The sequence below is a fragment of the Megalops cyprinoides genome, chromosome 13 (genome assembly GCF_013368585.1).
Source record: "Megalops cyprinoides isolate fMegCyp1 chromosome 13, fMegCyp1.pri, whole genome shotgun sequence".
Taxonomy (NCBI): domain Eukaryota; kingdom Metazoa; phylum Chordata; class Actinopteri; order Elopiformes; family Megalopidae; genus Megalops; species Megalops cyprinoides.
Genome location: NC_050595.1, coordinates 1504869 through 1524274, shown reverse-complemented (window position 1 = coordinate 1524274; position 19406 = coordinate 1504869). Strand labels below are relative to the sequence as shown.

The 19406-nt window shown below is 48.1% G+C and overlaps 3 protein-coding genes across 3 annotated transcripts in view; 1 reads left to right on the top strand and 2 right to left on the bottom strand.

The window, feature by feature from the left end:
- Positions 1–46: 46 nt before the first annotated feature.
- acd (ACD shelterin complex subunit and telomerase recruitment factor) lies at positions 47–6286 on the bottom strand. Its single transcript, XM_036544180.1, has 12 exons — positions 6221–6286; positions 5883–5973; positions 5586–5674; positions 5001–5045; positions 4779–4825; positions 3826–4028; positions 3432–3510; positions 3058–3105; positions 2714–2857; positions 1533–2227; positions 1100–1176; positions 47–626 (listed from the first exon to the last, which is right to left on the bottom strand). The coding sequence occupies exons 1-12, from the start codon at positions 6226–6228 to the stop codon at positions 554–556; spliced, it is 1599 nt and encodes a 532-aa protein (XP_036400073.1). The 5' UTR covers positions 6229–6286; the 3' UTR covers positions 47–553.
- Positions 6287–9338: 3052 nt separating this feature from the next.
- Positions 9339–12362, bottom strand: tmem170a (transmembrane protein 170A). The gene is made up of 3 exons (XM_036544357.1): positions 12116–12362; positions 10908–11078; positions 9339–10581 (listed from the first exon to the last, which is right to left on the bottom strand). Exons 1-3 carry the CDS (start codon positions 12228–12230, stop codon positions 10451–10453), a joined length of 417 nt encoding a protein of 138 aa, XP_036400250.1. The 5' UTR covers positions 12231–12362; the 3' UTR covers positions 9339–10450.
- Positions 12363–12770: 408 nt separating this feature from the next.
- The window catches only part of cfdp1 (craniofacial development protein 1), a 29698-nt gene continuing 23062 nt past the window's right edge, over positions 12771–19406 (top strand). Inside the window, exons 1-5 of the mRNA XM_036544266.1 lie at positions 12771–13022; positions 13355–13487; positions 15194–15428; positions 16436–16560; positions 17976–18119. Of these exons, the coding sequence (XP_036400159.1) occupies positions 12956–13022; positions 13355–13487; positions 15194–15428; positions 16436–16560; positions 17976–18119 (704 nt within the window). The 5' untranslated portion in view covers positions 12771–12955. The remainder of the gene's footprint in view (positions 13023–13354; positions 13488–15193; positions 15429–16435; positions 16561–17975; positions 18120–19406) is intronic.

The window sequence follows — 19406 nt, the reverse complement described above, 5'->3', positions numbered from 1 at the left end:
GAGGGGCAGGAGAACACTACAAACACAGTTACTGCATATAGAAACTTTTATTGCTTTGTGAATATAATCACTGACAGGAAACTCAGGAGGGGTGGCGGCGTTGAGTGGGGGGGCTGAGAAATGAAAAGGAAAACATGAATGCCCACAACCCCCGTTATTCAGAGCCATTAACGCTCCCTGAGGAAAACTTCAACTCCCACAAACCCCCAGCAGTAGCACCACCAACACCGCACAAGCCCTGTTGAAAACTACAACTTCCAGAAACTGAGAAACAGAGTGGTGGTAGAGATTTTCAGCTACCCTTTTTGTCGTGTACTGGTTGAGATCTGAGGTAACTTTAATCCCTCCTCTCTGTAGTGCAGAGGTCAAAGGGTCATAAGCACTGAGCATTCTGACAGACCAGCACTGGGTGCTTCCAAACAGGAAGAATAAACAGCAGCAGGTCAGTTGTCAGTGCAATCACCTCCAGCTGCCTGTTTAGAGACACAGCGCCCCCTCTTGGGCTATCTGACGGCACATTAGGAGCCATCTTCCGCACACTCCTCCCAGGTGGTCAGCTGGCGTTCTCTGATTGTTTGGTGTTGATGAGGTACCGAGCTGACCACTGCAGAAGGTCATCGGGAATCCTGAGGGAGAGAGAGGCGGCAGAGGACATCATTAACCCTTTCCTCTCCACGGCCTACAGTACTCATGCACACATTCCACACGCAGGAGCAGTGACCCGGGCAGTGATAGCATCCTCTTTCAGAGAGGATACAGGCCCTCCACCCTGTCCACTGTAGCGCTGGAAAAAACTGAACAATGTATGATTGCGCACAGGCAGAAGCTGAGGTCACCACCCTGAATTCCCCCTAAACAAACAGAAAACGCAGTGTCGAGTGCAGTGGGTGGCGCTGAAGAAGACAGGGCTTCTGGGTAATCTGCACCTCCCAGGGAACGTGGCGTGTGATGTCACTAACATCAGGCGGCAGAGATCCTGCTTCACCCTCCCAAGCCAGAGTGACGAGAGCACCTCAAGCTCGCCATGACGACCGGCTGTGCGCGCGCGAGATTACACTCGCCATGACGACCGGCTGTGTGTGCGCGAGATGGCACTCACTTGACGAGGCTCATCGCCTTGGCGACGGAGGGTGTTGGCTGGTAGCTGTAAGTGAACGGAGTGCCATCTGGATGGGTCTGTGGGAGGGAGAGAATGAACATAAGGAAGATTAATCCATCAGCGAGCAATCAATTCACACAAGGCCAGGCCTCACGTCAGAGTCTACGCTGAGTGGGAGAGGCCGGGAGTGTGCCTGAACTGGAGTTCAAGCGAATCTATACTATGAGTAAAAAAATTATTACACAAAGAAACATAGAAAACATAGAAAACAAAAAAGTCTCTTCATTTTGGGTTTGCTGTCTTATTCTTTAGGGGTTGTAATTGTTAGCTTTTACTTGCTCCTGTGTTGTATAAATGAACCTTGTGTTTAGTCATGGAATCAGTCGGGTCACACAGGTGAGCTCCTCACAGGGCCAGGCAGCTGCAGCTTTACCTGTGTGTAGCTGCGGACGCGTGTGGGAGGGGGTGGCCCGTGCTCGGCCGCTGACCGCTGGGTCTGGAACAGCCAGGAGGGGGGGCTGCCACCCCGGGACGGCTTCCTCTTCCCGACGCTGCTGGAACAGCCACCTTCACCCTCCTCATCCACACCGATCTCCATGGAGACCTCCTCAGCCTCTGAGAGCGGAGTCCGCTGCCTCTTCCTGGACCTGCCCTGCCTCCTGATGAGGATGTCCTCCTCCTCCCCCTCCCCCTCCCCGCCGCAGCTGTGGGCTGTGGGCGTGTCCTCTCCGGAGGGGTGTGTCAGAGCGGCGTGGGGGAGGGGCGCAGGGTGCAGGGTGGAGCAGGAGCCGGGGGGGTCAGCAGCGTGGGGTTTCTGGTACGGGGGAAGGGTTCGGCAGTCAGATCCTGAGAAGATCTCTCTCAGGAGGGAGGGGGTGGAGGAATGTGTGGAGGACTGTGAGACCCTGAGATGTGGGCGGAGATTGAGCGCGGGGCCCTCCAGTTGCGGCGCGGTCCCTGCCTCGCTCTCGCTGGTACGGTCCGAGCTCGGGAAGAGCTCGCGGCTGCAGGGCCGCTGCAAGGGAGCCACCTGTCTGCTGCTCGCCACGGGGACACCTACAGGCGGGTCAGCCGCAGGGTCCCGGTCCGAGGGCAAGAGATCCGGGGAGACAGACTCTGACAGGTGCACTGTGGAATCATGGGAAATGATCAGCGCACAGCGTGAGACAGGTAACCTGCTATTTCTGTGCACGAGAAAAAGAGAGTATCCTTCAACACAGCCCTAATACCTGAAGTGAGTGGCTGAGCAGTAAACTACATTACCCATTACCCATCACTGCAGTCTGCAAACACACCCCTGTAAGCTTTTGAAACAGAATTATCAACTTTTCAGTTCAGTTCCCGAGTGGGAAACGTGCTTTTTGCACCCCTTTAAAAGGTGGGAGGGTGTGCAGTAAGTGACTATCATTTCAGTACAATTCTGTGGGAATCAGACAGGCCAGAGGATGGAAGCTGCTACACACTGACTTTATACTATTGCGAAAATTAGGAAGCTACATTAGCATTAGCAAGGCTAATCTTTAGCAGTTCCAGTTGCAGGAGAGTGTGATGTGAAGATGGGAGCAGGGAGGGTCACACGCTGGATGGAGTGAAACTCGGAGGCGTTTGACGTACTTTCTGATGATGATGTGCTGAGGTTGCCCACTGACGATGCCAGTATGTCCCAGGGGTTCGCTGGCACCCCCTCCTGCTGCCCTGAGCCCAGGAGAGAACCTCCTTCTGTGCCAGAGTCTTGGAGAGACCTCTCCTGGTGCTCCGCTACACACACACACACAAACAACATACATACGCACATGTACACACATGCACACACACGCACAGATCACAGGAGCAGAGAGCAGAGACAGATTTGATTAGATGTGCCATCTTAAAAAGCGCATCGCACACAGGTACATCTTCAGCAAGGAATTCCTTCCCTCTCCTCTGACAGCTCTTCAGTACAAATTTACTTTGTGTACCTGGGCTGGCGGAAACCTGGGTCTCTGGGGGCTCCGTCTCTCTTCCCTCTAAACACAAGCACAGCACAGAGGACACCGAGAGCTTCACAACGGCAGAACACAGACAGAGAGCTATCAGTGTCTTCCGTGCTGCAGTGAGAGAGGACCTCTCTGCGCGCGCGCACACACATACGCTTAAAACACACTCATACACGCCCACACACACACAGACCTGTGAAACACATACATACATGCCCACATGCACATGAAAACGAGCACACTTAAACAGAATACATTACAGTTATAAGGGAAATAGGTCTGCGACAAGTTAGTTACAGAAGTTAGCAGGGGTGAATGTCACCATTCCAGGGGAGTTGCATAGTTTCAGGTGTTACCTGTGCATGTCTGCAGCCGCCTGCTCTGCTCAGCTGGGATGTACAGGTGTGACACTGGGACAGAGAAGGGTGCCTGCCCCTGAAAAAAGAGACAGTGTTACACCTGGAGCTCACACAACCACCCACTCCTCACAGAGCAAAGCAAAGAAGCCCTCTTCCTGTACATCCAAACACCTGCTCCGCACAGGGGTGCACACACCCACGCCACCCTACAGAGGTACACTCGAACACCATGCCTGTATTAACAGGGATAAACCGCAAACTCTTCGTCTATACAAGGGTACACTGAAACACCTCTGTGGTCAGTACAGAATTGTCCCCAGCACTGACAGTGTCATGCGGTAGCAGTGACCCCTCTCCCTCTCCTTCAGCACCGTCGCACTGCGAGGCCTACCCTGTCCCGGAGCCTGTCCATGTCCCAGCGGGTGTGCCAGGGGGGGCGGGCTGAGGCAGGAGGGGGTGGGTCCCGGGAGGTGGAGGGCTGCTGGGAGGAAGGGGAGGAGCTGGGCTCTGAGGCCAGACGCGCTTCCAGATCCAACAGCAGAGAGCCGAGCCGTTCCTGCTGCCATTCCCCCAGCACCTGTGTCAGACAATACCCTGCGTTCAACAGAGACACGGCGTAGCGTCAGCTCAAACCAGCACTCTTATTCAGTAGGGTTAGCTCAAACCAGCACTCTCTCATTCAGTAGCGTCAGCTCAAACCAGCACTCTCATTCAGTAGGGTTAGCTCAAACCAGCACTCTCTCATTCAGTAGGGTTAGCTCAAACCAGCACTCTCTCATTCAGTAGCGTCAGCTCAAACCAGCACTCTCTCATTCAGTAGTGTTAGCTCAAACCAGCACTCTCTCATTCAGTAGTGTTAGCTTAAACCAGCATTTTGAGCATTTGCCTTTTGAGCATTTAACATCTGCCTCAATTTGCACTGAGTGCTCTTATAAAGGGAATTGTTTTTTTCAGGATGTGTTACAAAATACAATTGAAAATATTGCTGTCTGTGACGAAAGAAACACATTACGTTAGTGTTCGGTTGGGATATCCGTGATTTTTTAATAGAATTATCACTGTATATAATGCATGTTAGTCACGTTTTACATCAGGCCAGTTTTATCAACTGCACTGCAGTATGGCCCATTTCCCTCACTGCACTGCAGTATGGCCCATTTCCCTCACAATCTCTATGCAGAGATCATGCATATAACGGATTATAACAACAGATGTAAGAAACATAACACTTATGAAAAAGCTGCATGCATATCATTTAAAGACTCGCAACGTCTCATTATTGTCCATCACCCGGTCAGATCAGGTCAGCTGTCACTCCTAAGCCTGCAAAAGGTGCTTGCTAACCTGACTGTGTGTCCACAGTGCTGTTTGAATTCTCACCCTGCAGGGACCTGGAAGACACAGATACTGCTATTATTCACCCACAGCCCCAGATATCACAAACCCGTAGAGACCAAACAGACTTCCAGTGTCAAAGTGGTACACACACACACACACACACACGTATGTAGCCAGAGCCTGATTGGTGTGTTTATGAATGACGCTCACCTCTAATTACACACTCACCTCCAGGTTTTTTGAATCTGCTGTCTGACTGAGGGCAGCGCTGCACTGAAATGCAGGGGGAAATGCACTGTTAGATAAACCAAACTCCGCTGTCCTGAGGGGGGAGGGGTCTGCATGCAGCAAGCTCGTAAAAACAACTAAATCATAACACGTTACCAAACATCCTGACGCAGTATGACAAACACTTGACATTAAATCGCTGGCTCAAGTGAGTTGGGAAGTAAGGCGGAAGGGAAGCACTCCAGCTCTCAATGAGGTGAGTGATTGTAAGAGCACAGAAACACAGGTTTGAGGGGAGGGAATCATTACATGAATATGTAAGATTTTCTCTGTCTTACAGGCTTCAGGACCAAAGCGATCAAGTTACGTGACCCTACGCCAGACTGCTGTGGGCTCCAATCCAAGGTGAGACGCTGCTGTTGTACCTTTGCACCTGTCACCTCAATATCAGTAAAATACCCCCCATCTGCAGGGCTTAGAGAGGTGCAAAGCACTGAGCACTGTGTACGACCCTGAAAAGGCATCTCTGCTGAACAAATACAGCGTAACGAAAAAACCACTCAGACCCAGTGGAGCGTCTCTTACCAGCAGGGGACGTCTTCAACCTCTTCTTCACTCCGCCACACTGTAACCGTAGATAGCCTGTTCACCATTAGGAAGAACCTGCTGTTACACTGAGGGAGGGAAAAACACGAGAAAGTGCATTGATATTTTAATGCGGATAAACCTGAAAACAAACCAGGAAGTGAGGCGGGTATCCCCACTGTCACCGCAGCTTCACCGGAGGTCAGTTTTAGATTTTTGGATGCCAGGTTTTTTTGGATCCTGGATGTTGTGGTTGCAGTGGGTCACCTTCCTGATTGGCGTCCCTCACACGCTTACCATCTCCGCCTCTCTCTGGAACTCCAGGCTGTAGCGCTGCAGAAATACTCTGCTGTTCTTCAGATTGGAGACAGATTCTCGGTCCTCCATTCTGCCCAGGAGGTTAAGATGCAAAGTGAGCGAGGAGTCTCCCCAGTCATGAAACCCACTGACAGTGAATTGACTTGTAGACTAACCAGACTGCCGTTTTAACATCCATTAATAAGCACTGCACAACAATACAATCCTTAGCAAATGATCAATTTAACACGCATCTGAGCACTTTCTGCTTCCCTAGACGCCCTCCTCCGCGCACTTCCGCACGCCGTGTGCAGGATGCTGGGTCGAGTCCCACTCACTCTCGCATCTCCTCCCAGGCAGGCCGCGTGAGAATGGCAGGGATCTGGACCTGTCCGTCCGACAGAAACAGCAAAGCCACCGCATTTTCCGCCTGCAGCTCCGACTCCGGCACTTCACTGAGCTACACGGGGGACACATCCGCACTTACACACACGCCGGGTGACGCGTTTTACAGAACCTCAAAGCGGGAAAATGGCCGGATGGTTAGAGTTACCTCTACAACGCAACCCGTCAGCCCTTTGATCCCCCGCTGGCCGTAGTTCTGGATCAACGCCTCGATCCACGGTTCTGGTTTGGACTGCGTCTCGGTCATAGCGGCATCACAGTACCACAGTACTTACCACAGTAAGTCAACCTTAGGCTATGTTGAGATGTTATTAAAATAGAGTAGAGTGAACATTCTAACGTTGGCTAGCTTGCTGAAATAAAGAAGGTCTAGTGAATCTTACTTTTTTTTCAAAAATTCAAACTAATATGTACCCATCTGTCTAACTATGCCAGCGATCCAAACTAGTTTAAAGCTCCCTACAATGCAAAAAGCAATTCCTTCAGGCAATAGCACTGACCTAGCATGTAACTAAGTATTTAGCTAGCAGCCTTACCATGCGTTTAATTAACAGTGTCTGGCTAGACTAGCTACATGACAGACATGTTTCGATGACGGTGGCAACGATTTACAACGGCATTTACGGACAACTGCAAAAAAACTGGTTATCGTTACCTAGCGAGACAGATAGGCGCGACAGTGTAGAACAGTTACAATGTTAACTAAACTTAGGGGGAAACCAAGCAACCTGTCAAACTAACGGAAATGAGAACATTCGCAGCATTGGCAGTAACACGTATTCACAACCTGCAGATCAATGAAAAGGGTAGCAAACGAAATGTGGCCTAATTTTAGACTAGAAAATGTTCTGCTGAATAATAAACCATTGGAAGTAACGTTACCTAACCGTATCAGGTTTGTGTTTTGGTTTCTCGCGCTTCTGTATGGCGGTGCGCGCATGTATTCATACCGGTGGGAAAAAGTCCTCATGCAATATGGTTCCTACAAGCCTGAGTGCCAGTCATAATTCCAACAGGCACAGCTGACTCTTAACTGTAGAAAAACGAAAGGTCCATTAACATGTACAATAACATACAATACATATCATATAAATTAAATATTATCGGCCTTCAGCCGCGAGCTTGCATACTCATGTTACAGGATTGAGTATTGAGTGTCGTTAGCGAATTCAGCGTTCCTAGCTAGCAGCCGGAATTCAGGGCGCTGATATTTTTCCGTGAACTACATTTTTTCCCCATCAAATACATCATTATTCCCCTTAAGGTAGGTATGCTACGTTAAAATATCTCAAACCAGCCTTTCTTCTCTATAAAAACTCATGTAAAATTAACGCTGTTTGGATGGATTTATACTTGGCTGGCGAATGAATTCACGGGGGCATAATTCTCAAATATCCAACAGTGTTTGCACGGCGGTATTGTCAGCAGTGCTTGAAAGAAAAATAGATGATTTTTCTGTATGGCCACACTCGGAAAACAATCACCTTTTACTGATCTGCATGACGTAAATGATGCTTGCTTTGGCCGTAGCCATCTGAAAACGACTCGCCCACAAGGATGCAAAGAAATATCTTCGCTGTAGAGCTCGCACCACTGCGGGGCCACAAACAATGGCGCACATGACGTAGTTCCGTTGTTTTCATTAATTTCTCACTTCAAAATTATCAAGATAAAATGTACTGCCTCTTTTTCTTCATCGTGGAGAAATGTTTAACACATGCAATGCCCTGACGCGACTTAAACCCAGACACAAGAAAGGGCAGGGGCAACAAGCCAAGGCATTAATAATTCAAATCATTTTATTAAATGAAAGCATTAACAACGATTGGCACTTAATGCACTGTGGTCAAATCAACCTGGCCCTGAAAATGAAATCTTTTTTTAACTCAAATCCCAAAAATATCCAACAAATATTCCAGACCACCAATAAAAATCTCTGATAGCAAGACTGCAAGGACAAACCCAAAGTACTGTAAAGTATAGTCACGCCACAAAGAGGAATACAAGATGAGTAGAAAATTGGTCTCTCGTGGAGCACGACCAAAGCTCCAGGCCAGAATCTGTAACAGACGTCATTCTGGGCAGAGTCACCAATCCCTCATCGCAGATCAGCACGTTAAAAGCCTGAAGCCTCTATTCAGAGAACACTGCCAACCTTTTAGGATAATCAGTTTTTATTTTCAGAAATGTAGCTATTTTCTGAACAAGCCTCTTGGAAGTATTAAAATGCCACATAGTATCTTCTTGGTGTCTCAAGCAGCATTTAGTACTTGGGCAAGTGCTTGTGACATATTTAAGATTCTATCACGCCATCACATTCTTCATCTGTAATCCTCCAGTCCACATCTTCTGGCTGAATCCTCAATCCAGTGTGCAGGCTGAACCAGAGTACTGATCAGGAACCTGCAGACCCGCTGTTTCTGCTTTGGGGACCATGCTGTGATGCGCTCACATCATGTGACCTGCAGTGTGTACTCACAGTCCGGACTACCGACAGAATTCAGCACTGTGACAACGCGAGGAAGAAAAACAAAGCCAGGTTTTTCTTTTTTTGTGGGTCCATAAATTAGGAAGGCCCCTCTCTCCTAGCCTGCAGCAGCCTCTGCTGTTCATGAACCCGTGAGATGTTTTCAGTGGCTCGTATTACACTGCCGTTTCTCCAAGGTTGGACTTTCACCACATCTCCACATAAGCCTGGGATAAGATGCATTATATTCAGCATACTCTGCCCATGTGTATTAGCAATCAGTCACACATCCAGGGTCCAGAAAAGTTTCAAAACTAAATATCTACATATTTCATTTCTATGTTCTCTTTGGTTAAAGTTTTAGAAATTTCAAAAGGGATTTTGACAGAAGACTAATCCACATTCATATGGTTTGAAAGTTATGTTTAAGTTGCGTATTTTCATGAAAAATATACATTTCAAGGATTACAACAGGTTTAAAATAAATATCAGTAACAAAAAAGGCCAAAATTTGGAGAAGACTCACTATGAAATAGAAAAACAATAAGTTAGATTTTAAAGTAAAAAGGTTGTAAGTAGCTCAGTACACATCCTGACATGGTTCTGAAGTCACAACAGTTTATCTTGAAGTACTGGTGACTTCAAACAAAGAGAAAGCAGTCTCTAAGATGTTTTAATGGGGGCAAATTTCACTTCAACAAAGAAATTCCAAAATGTCCCGGTTGCTCTGGGTAGACAGTGTTCCAAAACGCTGATCCAGGATCAGAAAGCCCAAACTCAACCATTCTGAGGACAACGCTGAGGCTGATCCAAGGTCATTGCATAGGGGCACAAACTATCAGCACCCACCCCATCAGGAAGTAAACCCCACCCTGGGAGTCAGAGAATTGAAACTGTAAACGTATTGCTCCCTCCCCCAGCACAAAGGAGGAGCTGGAACACGCCTATGTACAGTACAGATGTTTTTTGTGCACACACTTTGCTCTGATTGGTTAAAATGTGTCATACTGAGAGATTGGTCCAAAAGGCTTCAAGAGCACAGAGGTTTTCTTTGTATAAAAAATTATTCCATTCAATAATGTTAGAAGCCTGTACGTTTTGGGCAGCTGATCTTAAGAACTGCATCATGACACACACTGCTTCTCAGTTATGACATCACACTTCACCGTCCAATCATTCCAGAATTATACTGGCTCACACCAGTGCCACAAAAGTTTCAGGGCTCCGAGTCATTTAACAAGATATCAGTGTTTCCAACATGGGGGGAGGGCACCTCTGTGGAGGTCCTAAGAGATCAGTGTGAATGTCTTTAACGGGAAAGTGAATGCAAACAGCATCTTCCAAAGGAAATGGGGTGTGGGCCCTGCCTTTGAGTACCAGGGTGGTCAGTTTCTGTGTGATGGGTTTCTGTCTGAGAAAGAACAGAGGAGGTGGCAACTGGTCCTGTTGTTCTAGACTGTGACACAGTAAGATGGGAGGGGTGGGGGCTGCCAGACAGCTCTCAGTGTGGGCGCAGAACCTTCACATGAGAGGCCTCTGACTGCTCTGGGGAAAATGACCCACAAAGATGGCTGGGCTTCGAGAATAAGGCCTCGTCAGGAGCAGGAATACACGTGTGCCACATCCCTCGCAGCAGGACGCTGGTCACATGGTCTCTCCCACGGCGGCGACAGCAGCGGGGACTCGGTGCCGTGCGCTATAGTGTGGCCAGGACCCTGAGGAAGGAGATGATGAGCACGCAGAAGGATTGGCCCACCCCAAACACCAAGGCCTCCAGGGAGATCATCTTCTTCCCTGCAGCTTTGTACACTCCTGCGATCGCCGCACCTGGTGGGCACAGGGAGAGAGGCAGGTCAGTCCACACCAGCTCACAGGAGCCTGCCCTGTGACGGCGCCCCCTGTGGTGAACAGGAGATATTACAGTCTACTCTGAAAGAGGCCAAGATATTTATTGACAATAGGGGCTGCATGCTCCAGTAGTAAGACATCAGCTTGTGTCCTACTTGAAATAAACCCTGATGTTTCCTGATAGGAGGTTGTGAACAGTGATGCTGATAACAGAGAGAAAAACATGAGATCAGTGCTAAAGTGAGTGTGTGGAGAGAGGAGAGACTGATCAGTGGTGCAGTGAGGGAGGGGGGGGGGGTACGCACTGGTGAGGACCCCCCCGCAGAGCGGCCCCAGGATGCTCATCAGCAGGATGGCGATGGGCATGAAGCGCGCCATCTTGTGCCGCCGCAGCGTGGCGAGGGCCAGCAGGGCGGCGGGCAGGTGGAAGACCAGCGAGGAGACCACCGCCCACAGGAACACGCCGTACCACATCTCTGAGGGAGAGACCCACACACCACACACACGTGTTAATAAGTAATAATCTCAGTGATCGCACACAAAGCTGCTCTACACCCATGGAACAAACAGCCTGTGAAAGCTGGTATCACATCTCCAACCCCCACAAAAGCTCGGCTCTAAGATTTCATTCCACTACCGTAGAGTTTCACTCTGTAAGCAGGTGCTGTTTAGCTGCACTGTGTTGGCCTTCTTATTGTTCCAGTGTAAATGTGAATACGACAAAGTTATGAATGACTGAACGGACATTCTAATTAATCAAAAACACCATTTGAATAAGGTTTTCTCGTGTCCCGTTTAGGATTTAAAACTAATTACACCGCCAGCTGTAAGGATTCTGCAGTTACAACGCGGTTGTGACGCAAAACACCCGTGACCTCGAGGAATAATCCCAGACACACCACTCTGTATGACTCCGTATGAACAAAATCTCCTGGTATACACGAGCAAAACCACTAATCTTTACAAACACACACACACACTAATCTCTCTCCCTCTATCACACCAAATTATAGATGGATGCTTAGCACAGTGCGCTGATGTGGTAGCATCACGGCAGCTCGCTACACGGAGTGTTTAAACTCAGACACACTCTCCCTGACAGGCTGCTTTGTCGTTTTTTTTTACCAGGAAGTGAATCGAAGTGTATAAGTTCAAATTTAGCGAGTTAGCTAACACTCTTCCTAACACGAGCTAACATTAAAAGGTAGTTGTAGGGACATAACTATATTGCTACTACAGTTAATACAAAAGGTTTGGCTACCATCGATCTAGATTCTAAGTAGCTATTACCAACGAGTAAAGTGGAGGTATCACATAAACACCCTAGCTGTTTGACGTTAGCTAACCTGCTAGCTAGATAGGCGAGCCAGATCATCTTTCGATGCCGCGCAGGTTGTTGGGTAGCCTGTGTATAATACAGTCTGTCAGATGACTCTACACTCTACACAAGTTGTTTATCCGGTAAACTAGCTAGTTAGCTAGAGATAGGTGTGTTACCGCGGCTGGATCTCACCTGAGAAGTCGCACAGCGACGTGTCGTTGCTGCACCTGGTGCCATTTTCTCTCGGGACCAAATTCAGACTGAGAATCTGCTGCACGAATCCAATTTCACCGTGAACGCTCTGCATTTCTGAGGCATGGACCGCCGAAACCGTGCACCGCAGAGCATGGAAACCCAGCCAACAGCATCAGAAAAGCGACGTTTGCTCGGCGCTGTGCAGGTTGATCGCTCCTGCCCTTCCTGAACAGCCGCACTTCATAAAAACAAAAACTTGCAGTGACACGTCACAACGTCGTGCCGTCACGCTGCGTGACCTACTGTAACCTTTTAAAGAAGTAAATTACTTTCATTGGTCAAAAAATTTGATGTGACACATTCGAACCAATCGCAGTTCGCCGAACAAAAATGAAGATCATCTTTAGTGACAAGATAAAGCACTCACTGTTTGAGTGAAAGCACGGGCTCTGTTACCGGAACTTCTTAAATGCCCAGATTGAATTCTACCGGGAAATTTTAATATAACCAGGAAACACAATGTACACGATTATCTTCCTTATATTAAATTATCTCTAGTAAAAACCATGTGCCCTTCCGCTCGCATAGTGACGTAAACTGACAGACGCAGTTGAATAAGCAATCGAATAAGCTTCGCGATGTGGCACGGATGGGAAATAACGCGTGTTTTGAGCTTGTGCGCTTGCCGTAGCTGAACCTGGGATCGTTAGCGCTTCTGTTAGCGGTGTTTGCATTGTGTACCACTCATGTGGGAAGTGCTGTTTTAACACCTCCGATTATCTTGGATGTTATTGTTGTCTCAGTCAGTACAGTACCCACCGTGCACACAGAGCAATCATGAACTACTCAGATTATGACTCCGAAAATTATTCTTCAGATGAAGATGCGGACTATGTGCCCTCCGGTAAGATTAGCCTGCTAGCTACCTAGCTAGCTGTCTGAAACCGCGGGACGTTGTGTTAGATGTTTAGCTGCATGTTTGTGAGCAAACTAGGTAGATGCGTTCCTTCACGTTTGATTGTTAGCTAGTTTTGAAATGAATATGGAAATGTATATGGTTGACAATACCGATTATATCTATTCAGATATCTGACCTATAATTCTATGTCAGATCAAGGAACATTAATGAAACGCTCTTACAGAGAGTGTAGCTACATACATAACGTAAGGTGTTCTGCAGCACACCTGCACGCTTGAGCTGTCGCTTGGCCGCTCACTCCTTTGTTTCACGGACAGAGGACAACCTGAGCGAAGATGACATGAACGAGTGTGAGAAGGAGGAGGGTCTGGACGCGGAGGACGCGGGTGCGGAGCGTTCCGAGGAGGTGAAGAAGAAGAGGAAGAAGAGCCGTGAAGACATCGGGGTGAGGTGAGTGAATTTAAGATGAGGCGGAGTCCTTTATATTATAGGGTCCAAAAAGCATCTGTGGGCATCAGTATGGGATTGTTTTCTTATGGAACTGGACCAGATGGTTGTAAGTTTGAAACCCATGCTGAGAGCGGCGGTGTAGCATGGTGGTTAAAAGAACAGGACTTGTAACCAAAAGGTGGCTGGTTCGATTTCCTACCGTGGCTGCCACTGTACCCTTAGGCAAGGTACTTATCCCACAATTTCCCGAGTAAATATCTAGCTGCGTAAATGGATAAGATTGTAGAAAAAATGTAATTGATGTGAGTCGTTCTGGATAAGGGCGTCTGCTAAATGCCAATAATGAAGACATGCGCTGCAGGGTGCACGATCAGACCATATACCCGGATGAATGTGCGGTTTTTGAAAGTAAGATGTGCATGAATTGGTCTATTTGGCACATAGAATCTGGCGCACATTTTTAATTGTCCTTCATAATTGTCCTGGTGACCTAAAGAAGCATACGTTAGAATTTACATTATATTCTATGTTACATTATTGTCAGGTAGCAGATGCTCTTATTTACAGTGACTTACATAGGTTGCAGTTTTTTATGTTATCCATTCATACAGCTGGATGTTTATTGAAGCAATTCTGGAATAAATACCTTGCCCAAGGCTACAGCAGCCGTGCCCCAGTGGAGAAACGAACCAGCAGCCAGGTTACGAGTCCTGCTCCTTACCACTATGCTACACTGCTGTATTTCCTTTGTTACCTTAATGATGAAGGAGTGAATTTTGGGGTGCGTTGCCTGGACTTCTGTCTCCGATTGGATGAGTTTCATGACATTAAGTTCCACACGGGCCGAGCACTGTTCATAGCTGTGGCGTGGAATCCAGTGTGATTTTCACCTGTAATTTCAATGATCAATTGAATCATTAATTAATGCCTCATTAATATCCACAGTGCTCTTCGCAAAGTCGGGCCATGTTTAAAAAGACTTTAGCTGGAAACCAAACAGAAACTGTGTGGTCTTACACAGCGAGCATTTTAAAGCAGCCTCTTTATGCCTGTTGGTTTGGTCAAGGATTTCAGGGTCTGTTTAGATGTGTATCTTAAGGTGAACAACTGATCATTTTCCAGAGAACAGCTGTGGTTATGGCTGCACTTTTAGTGGTGCGGCTCACTGAGTGTAAAGGCTGGTTGTGTGGCGTGTAAAACGTGTGATGAAGTAGATTGTAAGTTAAAGTAACTATCTGAAGCAGCTTCGTTTTCACAGCAATATCAAGTACCAGATAGAGAACCAAGCTGTCTCTGAACGCGTCAGTGAAGGTTACTAAGATGAGGCTGTGTTGCTGGGCAGTTTGTCTGAGCTGCTCTCTTGGCCAGGGCACCAGAGGTCGCCAGTCAGAGCAGTCTGTGCTGTGTGGCTCAGTGAGGCTGGTAAAAATTCCCTGAACGGTGTTTGACGAGAGTCCCCTGAACAGTGGCACTGAATGTTCTCCCTGTACGCTGCCTGTGTTAGAAAATCCCTGCTAACTTCCATTTTCGGTTATCATTCGACATAAGAAATACTTTATTAATCCCGAAGGAAATTTGAGAATATTGAATATATTGAATGCATATTGAATATTGAATGCATTTGCCTTTTGCACTATTTATGAGCCAGCCCAGCTGGGCTCTATTGGGTCGAGCTATTTCTCTGCAATGTACTTCTCTCCTCACAGAAAGAGGAAAAAAGGTGGACTGAAGCTGGAGGAGGAAGAGGAGGGCGGCGACAACCACAGAGAGGAGGAGGGGCAGGAGAAAGAGCAGGGTGTGGAGGAAGATGAGGGACCGGCTCCACGGTCTCAGGAAGACAGAGAGAAGAAGAAATCAGATGATCTGTGGGCCAGCTTCCTTAGTGACGTCGGGCCCAGACCCAAGCCCTCGGCCCCAGTACCTGCAGCATGCAGCCCACAGGTGAGGGAGGCAGGACGGTCAGTCCTCCAGAGTCACCCGACAGTCACACACCTGCAGCACACGGAGTTGTGGCAGCGATGCTGCAGTGTTGTGAGAGAGTAACATGGGTGGTGAAAATGTGAAGAAAAATCTTGCACATTTCTTGGGTTCGGATTTCAATAACGCATCATTGACATTTTTCCTCAGTTGTAATATCTTGCCATTGTACTTGCCTTGCAAAAGATTAGGAGGGAGGATGTTGCTCTCTTCACTACCAATGTCACTGATATGAGCTCATTATGACATCATTATCAGTCTGGACATCACGCACTGTGGCATCATGGACTTACAGTAATGAAAACACTTGTTTCCTGTCCTGCCCTGCTTGGCCACCCAGCAATTAGACCTGGGGATAGAAATTAAGGTGGCTCAGTCAGACAGTGGTCAGCTGACCTGGGTGGCTCAGTCAGACAGTGGTCAGCTGACCTGGGTGGGTCAGTCAGACAGTGGTCAGATACTGTTATCCATCCCTTGTCATTAATGACACAAAATGGTACAAATTTGAATAAACTAGTGCCATCTGACACCAGGAAGATGAATCTTAAAAAAGTGTAGACTGGAATCTCAGAGTCACGGTTCTTGAGTTCTCCTGCTTGGTTTGCTGCTCCCCACACGCTGTTGGAAGGCGTTTAATGGAGACCTTCAGCTCATCATGATGGAAGTGAAAATGTTGAAATGAAATGCAATGTTGCAGTAATGCCACTGGGGGGCAGCATTAGATCAGTCAGTCTTTAACTGCCCATCAAAGCATACAGATGGCTGAAAGAAGGAATGAAAGCCAAAAACCAAAACTGCCTTGGTTTACTCGGACCATTCCTAGGTTTGGAGTTATTGATTTCATTAGTAGAGTTGATTCTCTTGTGCCTGTGGATTTGATCAGGGTCTGGTTCTGTGTATAGAGTAGGCAGAATTGGGCATGTCTTTGGACACTGATTCTCCATCATCAGTAAGCTGTATCTGGCTTTCAGCAGAGCAGAGAGGGAGAGAAGGCCAGCGTAACTCACTCAGGGCCCCTGCAAACAGAGCCTAAACCCAAGGAGCCCTCCAAGATCACTATAACTAAAGTGTTCGACTTTGCTGGCGAGGAAGTTCGGTAAGTCAGTTTTTTGTCCTTCCACTGTTTTGGCAAAGGTGTCTGTTTGCATGCTGTGCTTATTTTGGCCGCTAAGGGGCAGTAACGCCATCCAGCTCGTAGAATACGACTTTGTGTGTTATGACATCATAGCTTCTGTTGTCACAGGTGAAAGATCACTTTGATGCACAGCAAAGAGGTTCTGGACTTCTCTCATTTCCTCTTTACAGTGTGGGTGCAGGCAGGATTATACTGGGGTGTGTGGGATCTGAAGGGCACTGCTGGTGGCTCAGTAGGGATGGTTTTACAATGGGAAGGCAGGCCTTCTGATTCCAGCCTCGGTCTCTGCTCTCAGTGCTAAACGGCCCGACACATCGGCTTATATAACTGCAGCTCGACAAATAACACAAGTCCTGTTTTCTGCTTGAACTCTGAGGCCCTGGCAGCCGTTATAGTGGGGAGGGGGTGCACCCCCCCGCCCCCCCAAATAATGAACATTTCCATGCAGAATAAAGAGGGCTTTGTCTGATATGTGGTGTCCAGCGTGCAGGCTGACTAGATATTACATTACATTATTGGTGTTTAGTAGACACTCTTATCCAGAGCAACATACATCAGTTACAGTTTATTTATTCATTTATTTTACAATGTTATCCATTTATACAGGGGGTATTTTGCTGAGGCAGTTGTGGGTTAAGTACAGCAGCAGTGCCCCAGCAGGGACTCGAATCAGCCGCCTTTCGGTTGCTAGTCCTGCTCCTTCACCACTGTGCTACACTGCCACCCCTGGCAGACTGGCATGTGATACTGGCAGGTTGGAGGGTGTGGTGAGAGAGGTGTAAAAGAGAGGTGGAGAAGGGGTAGAGGAAGAGAGGGAGGGAGGGAGAACAGCAGGGATTATTGGAGAGTGTTGAAATGTGGAAACGGGAGGCCAGGCTTGCGGGGGGGGGGGGGATGGGGGGGGGGGGGGTGAATGCAGCTATTTGGGGGGGGGGGGGGGGGGGGGTGTGCAGGTAGCTCTGACACAGACACACACTCGCGCACACACACACACACACACACACACACACACTCACACCCACACCCACACGCCCGCGCACACACACACAGGGGTTAGGGGTTAGGGGTTAGGGTCCCGGGTCCCTCCCCAGCACTATGTGTGCAGCTCATTACACCGTGATGACAGTGAAGAGGCATATTTCAGGCCTCTCTGTCTCACCTCTCCATCTGTGTCTTTCTCTTGGTGTGCGTGTGTGTGTGCGTGTGCGCGTGCGTGTGCGCGTGCGTGTGCGTGTGTGTGCTTGTGTGTGTGTGTATGGGCGTGCGTGTGTGCATGTGTGTGTGTGTGTGCGCATGTGTGCATGTGTGTGTGTGTGTATGGGCGTGCGTGTGTGCATGTGTGTGCGTGTGTGTGTGTGCGCGCGTTTTTCTCTCAGGGTGACCAAAGAGGTGGAGGCTGACTCCAAGGAGGCGAAGAGCTTTCTGAAGATGAAAGAGAAGGAGAAGGAGGAGGAGGAGGACGAGGAGGAGAAGGTGCTCCATAGCAAGCCGGCCACACCCTCCCTGGCACCTGGACCCAGGTACGCCCACTCTGAGAGGAACCCTACAGCTGATCCTGGATCAGTTTGTTGAAACAGTCTTGGGTGTGGTTAAACAGGGGTTTGTGGAAACCAGGCTAAAGGTTTCAGAGATCGCCTGCATTGTGTGTTGTATTAGCTGGAGGTCCCTTTTGCATCTACATATTACTTAACAGGTATGTGTGTGTGAGTGCATAGGCGAGTTTGAGAGTGTGTGTGTTTGTGTTAGTTTGTGTGTATATGTGTGTGTTTGTGTGTATATGTGTGTGTTTGTGTGTGTGGTATTGTCAGTACTGTCCATGTTTGTTGGATCTGTTAGCACTGTTAACATGTTTGTCTGACTGTGTTAGTATTTGCTGTGTTATGTGTCAGTGTGTCTGACTGTGTCAGTATTTGCTGTGTTATGTGTCAGTGTGTCTGACTGTGTTAGTATTTGCTGTGTTATGTGTTAGTATGTATGACTGTGTTAGTATTTATTGTGTTATGTGTCAGTGTGTCTGACTGTGTATTTGCTGTGTTATGTGTCAGTGTGTCTGACTGTGTTAGTATTTACTGTGTTATGTGTCAGTGTGTCTGACTGTGTTAGTATTTACTGTGTTATGTGTCAGTGTGTCTGACTGTGTTAGTATTTACTGTGTTATGTGTCAGTGTGTCTGACTGTGTTAGTATTTACTGTGTTAAGTGTCAGTGTGTCTGACTGTGTATTTGCTGTGTTATGTGTCAGTGTGTCTGTTTGTGCTCCCTCTGCTCTGTCTCAGCCACATCCCCACCCCTCGCATGTCATTATCTCTGTTGCCATGGCAATTAATTGCAGCGGGATGAGCACCTCCTTCCTCTGTGGCCTGACAGGAAGTGCTCTTTCCTCCACAGGAAGTACAGTCTGTCCTGAGGTGTTTCCTGTTTTAAAGAAAAAAGGCGCTTACCTACGACAACAGGAAGACTGTGTCAACACCCCCTCCCCATCACCCTGTGGAATATGCTCGTTTACCTCATTAACTCTCTTCTAGTGAGATTAGGGGTTCCTCTGGCCTGCGTGGGAAGGGTTTGTTTCTCTTTGTTTCTGAGGCAGTAGGAGTGCCTAGAAGAGTCTGATAAGGCTGAAGTCACATCAGAGCACTGTTACTGAGCGCTGTGAACCCCTTCTTCCATCACAGCCTCTCCCACACTCATCGAGAGAGCGCTCCCTTATGAAGCTCACGCAGGTGCAGAGAGAGCAGCGTGTGTGTGTCACAGGGTCCGGTGTGCAGGTCCCGCCTGTAACGCTGGTGCTGCAGGTTCCCTCCCCACACT

Bases quoted from the DNA above. Each gene is read 5' to 3' on its own strand.
- acd (XM_036544180.1), bottom strand. The intron at 3,106-3,431 runs GTAACACCTGAA...GCTTGTGTTTAG, and splicing joins GCGGCTGCAGACATGCACAG to AGGGAAGAGAGACGGAGCCC. The intron at 1,177-1,532 runs GTAAAGCTGCAG...TCCCTCCCACAG, and splicing joins GCGTCCGCAGCTACACACAG to ACCCATCCAGATGGCACTCC.
- tmem170a (XM_036544357.1), bottom strand. From the start codon at position 12,230: ATGCAGAGCGTTCACGGTGAAATTGGATTCGTGCAGCAGATTCTCAGT. The intron at 11,079-12,115 runs GTGAGATCCAGC...TCTCTCCCTCAG, and splicing joins GTCGCTGTGCGACTTCTCAG to AGATGTGGTACGGCGTGTTC. The intron at 10,582-10,907 runs GTGCGTACCCCC...TGTGCCCACCAG, and splicing joins CTGCGGGGGGGTCCTCACCA to GTGCGGCGATCGCAGGAGTG.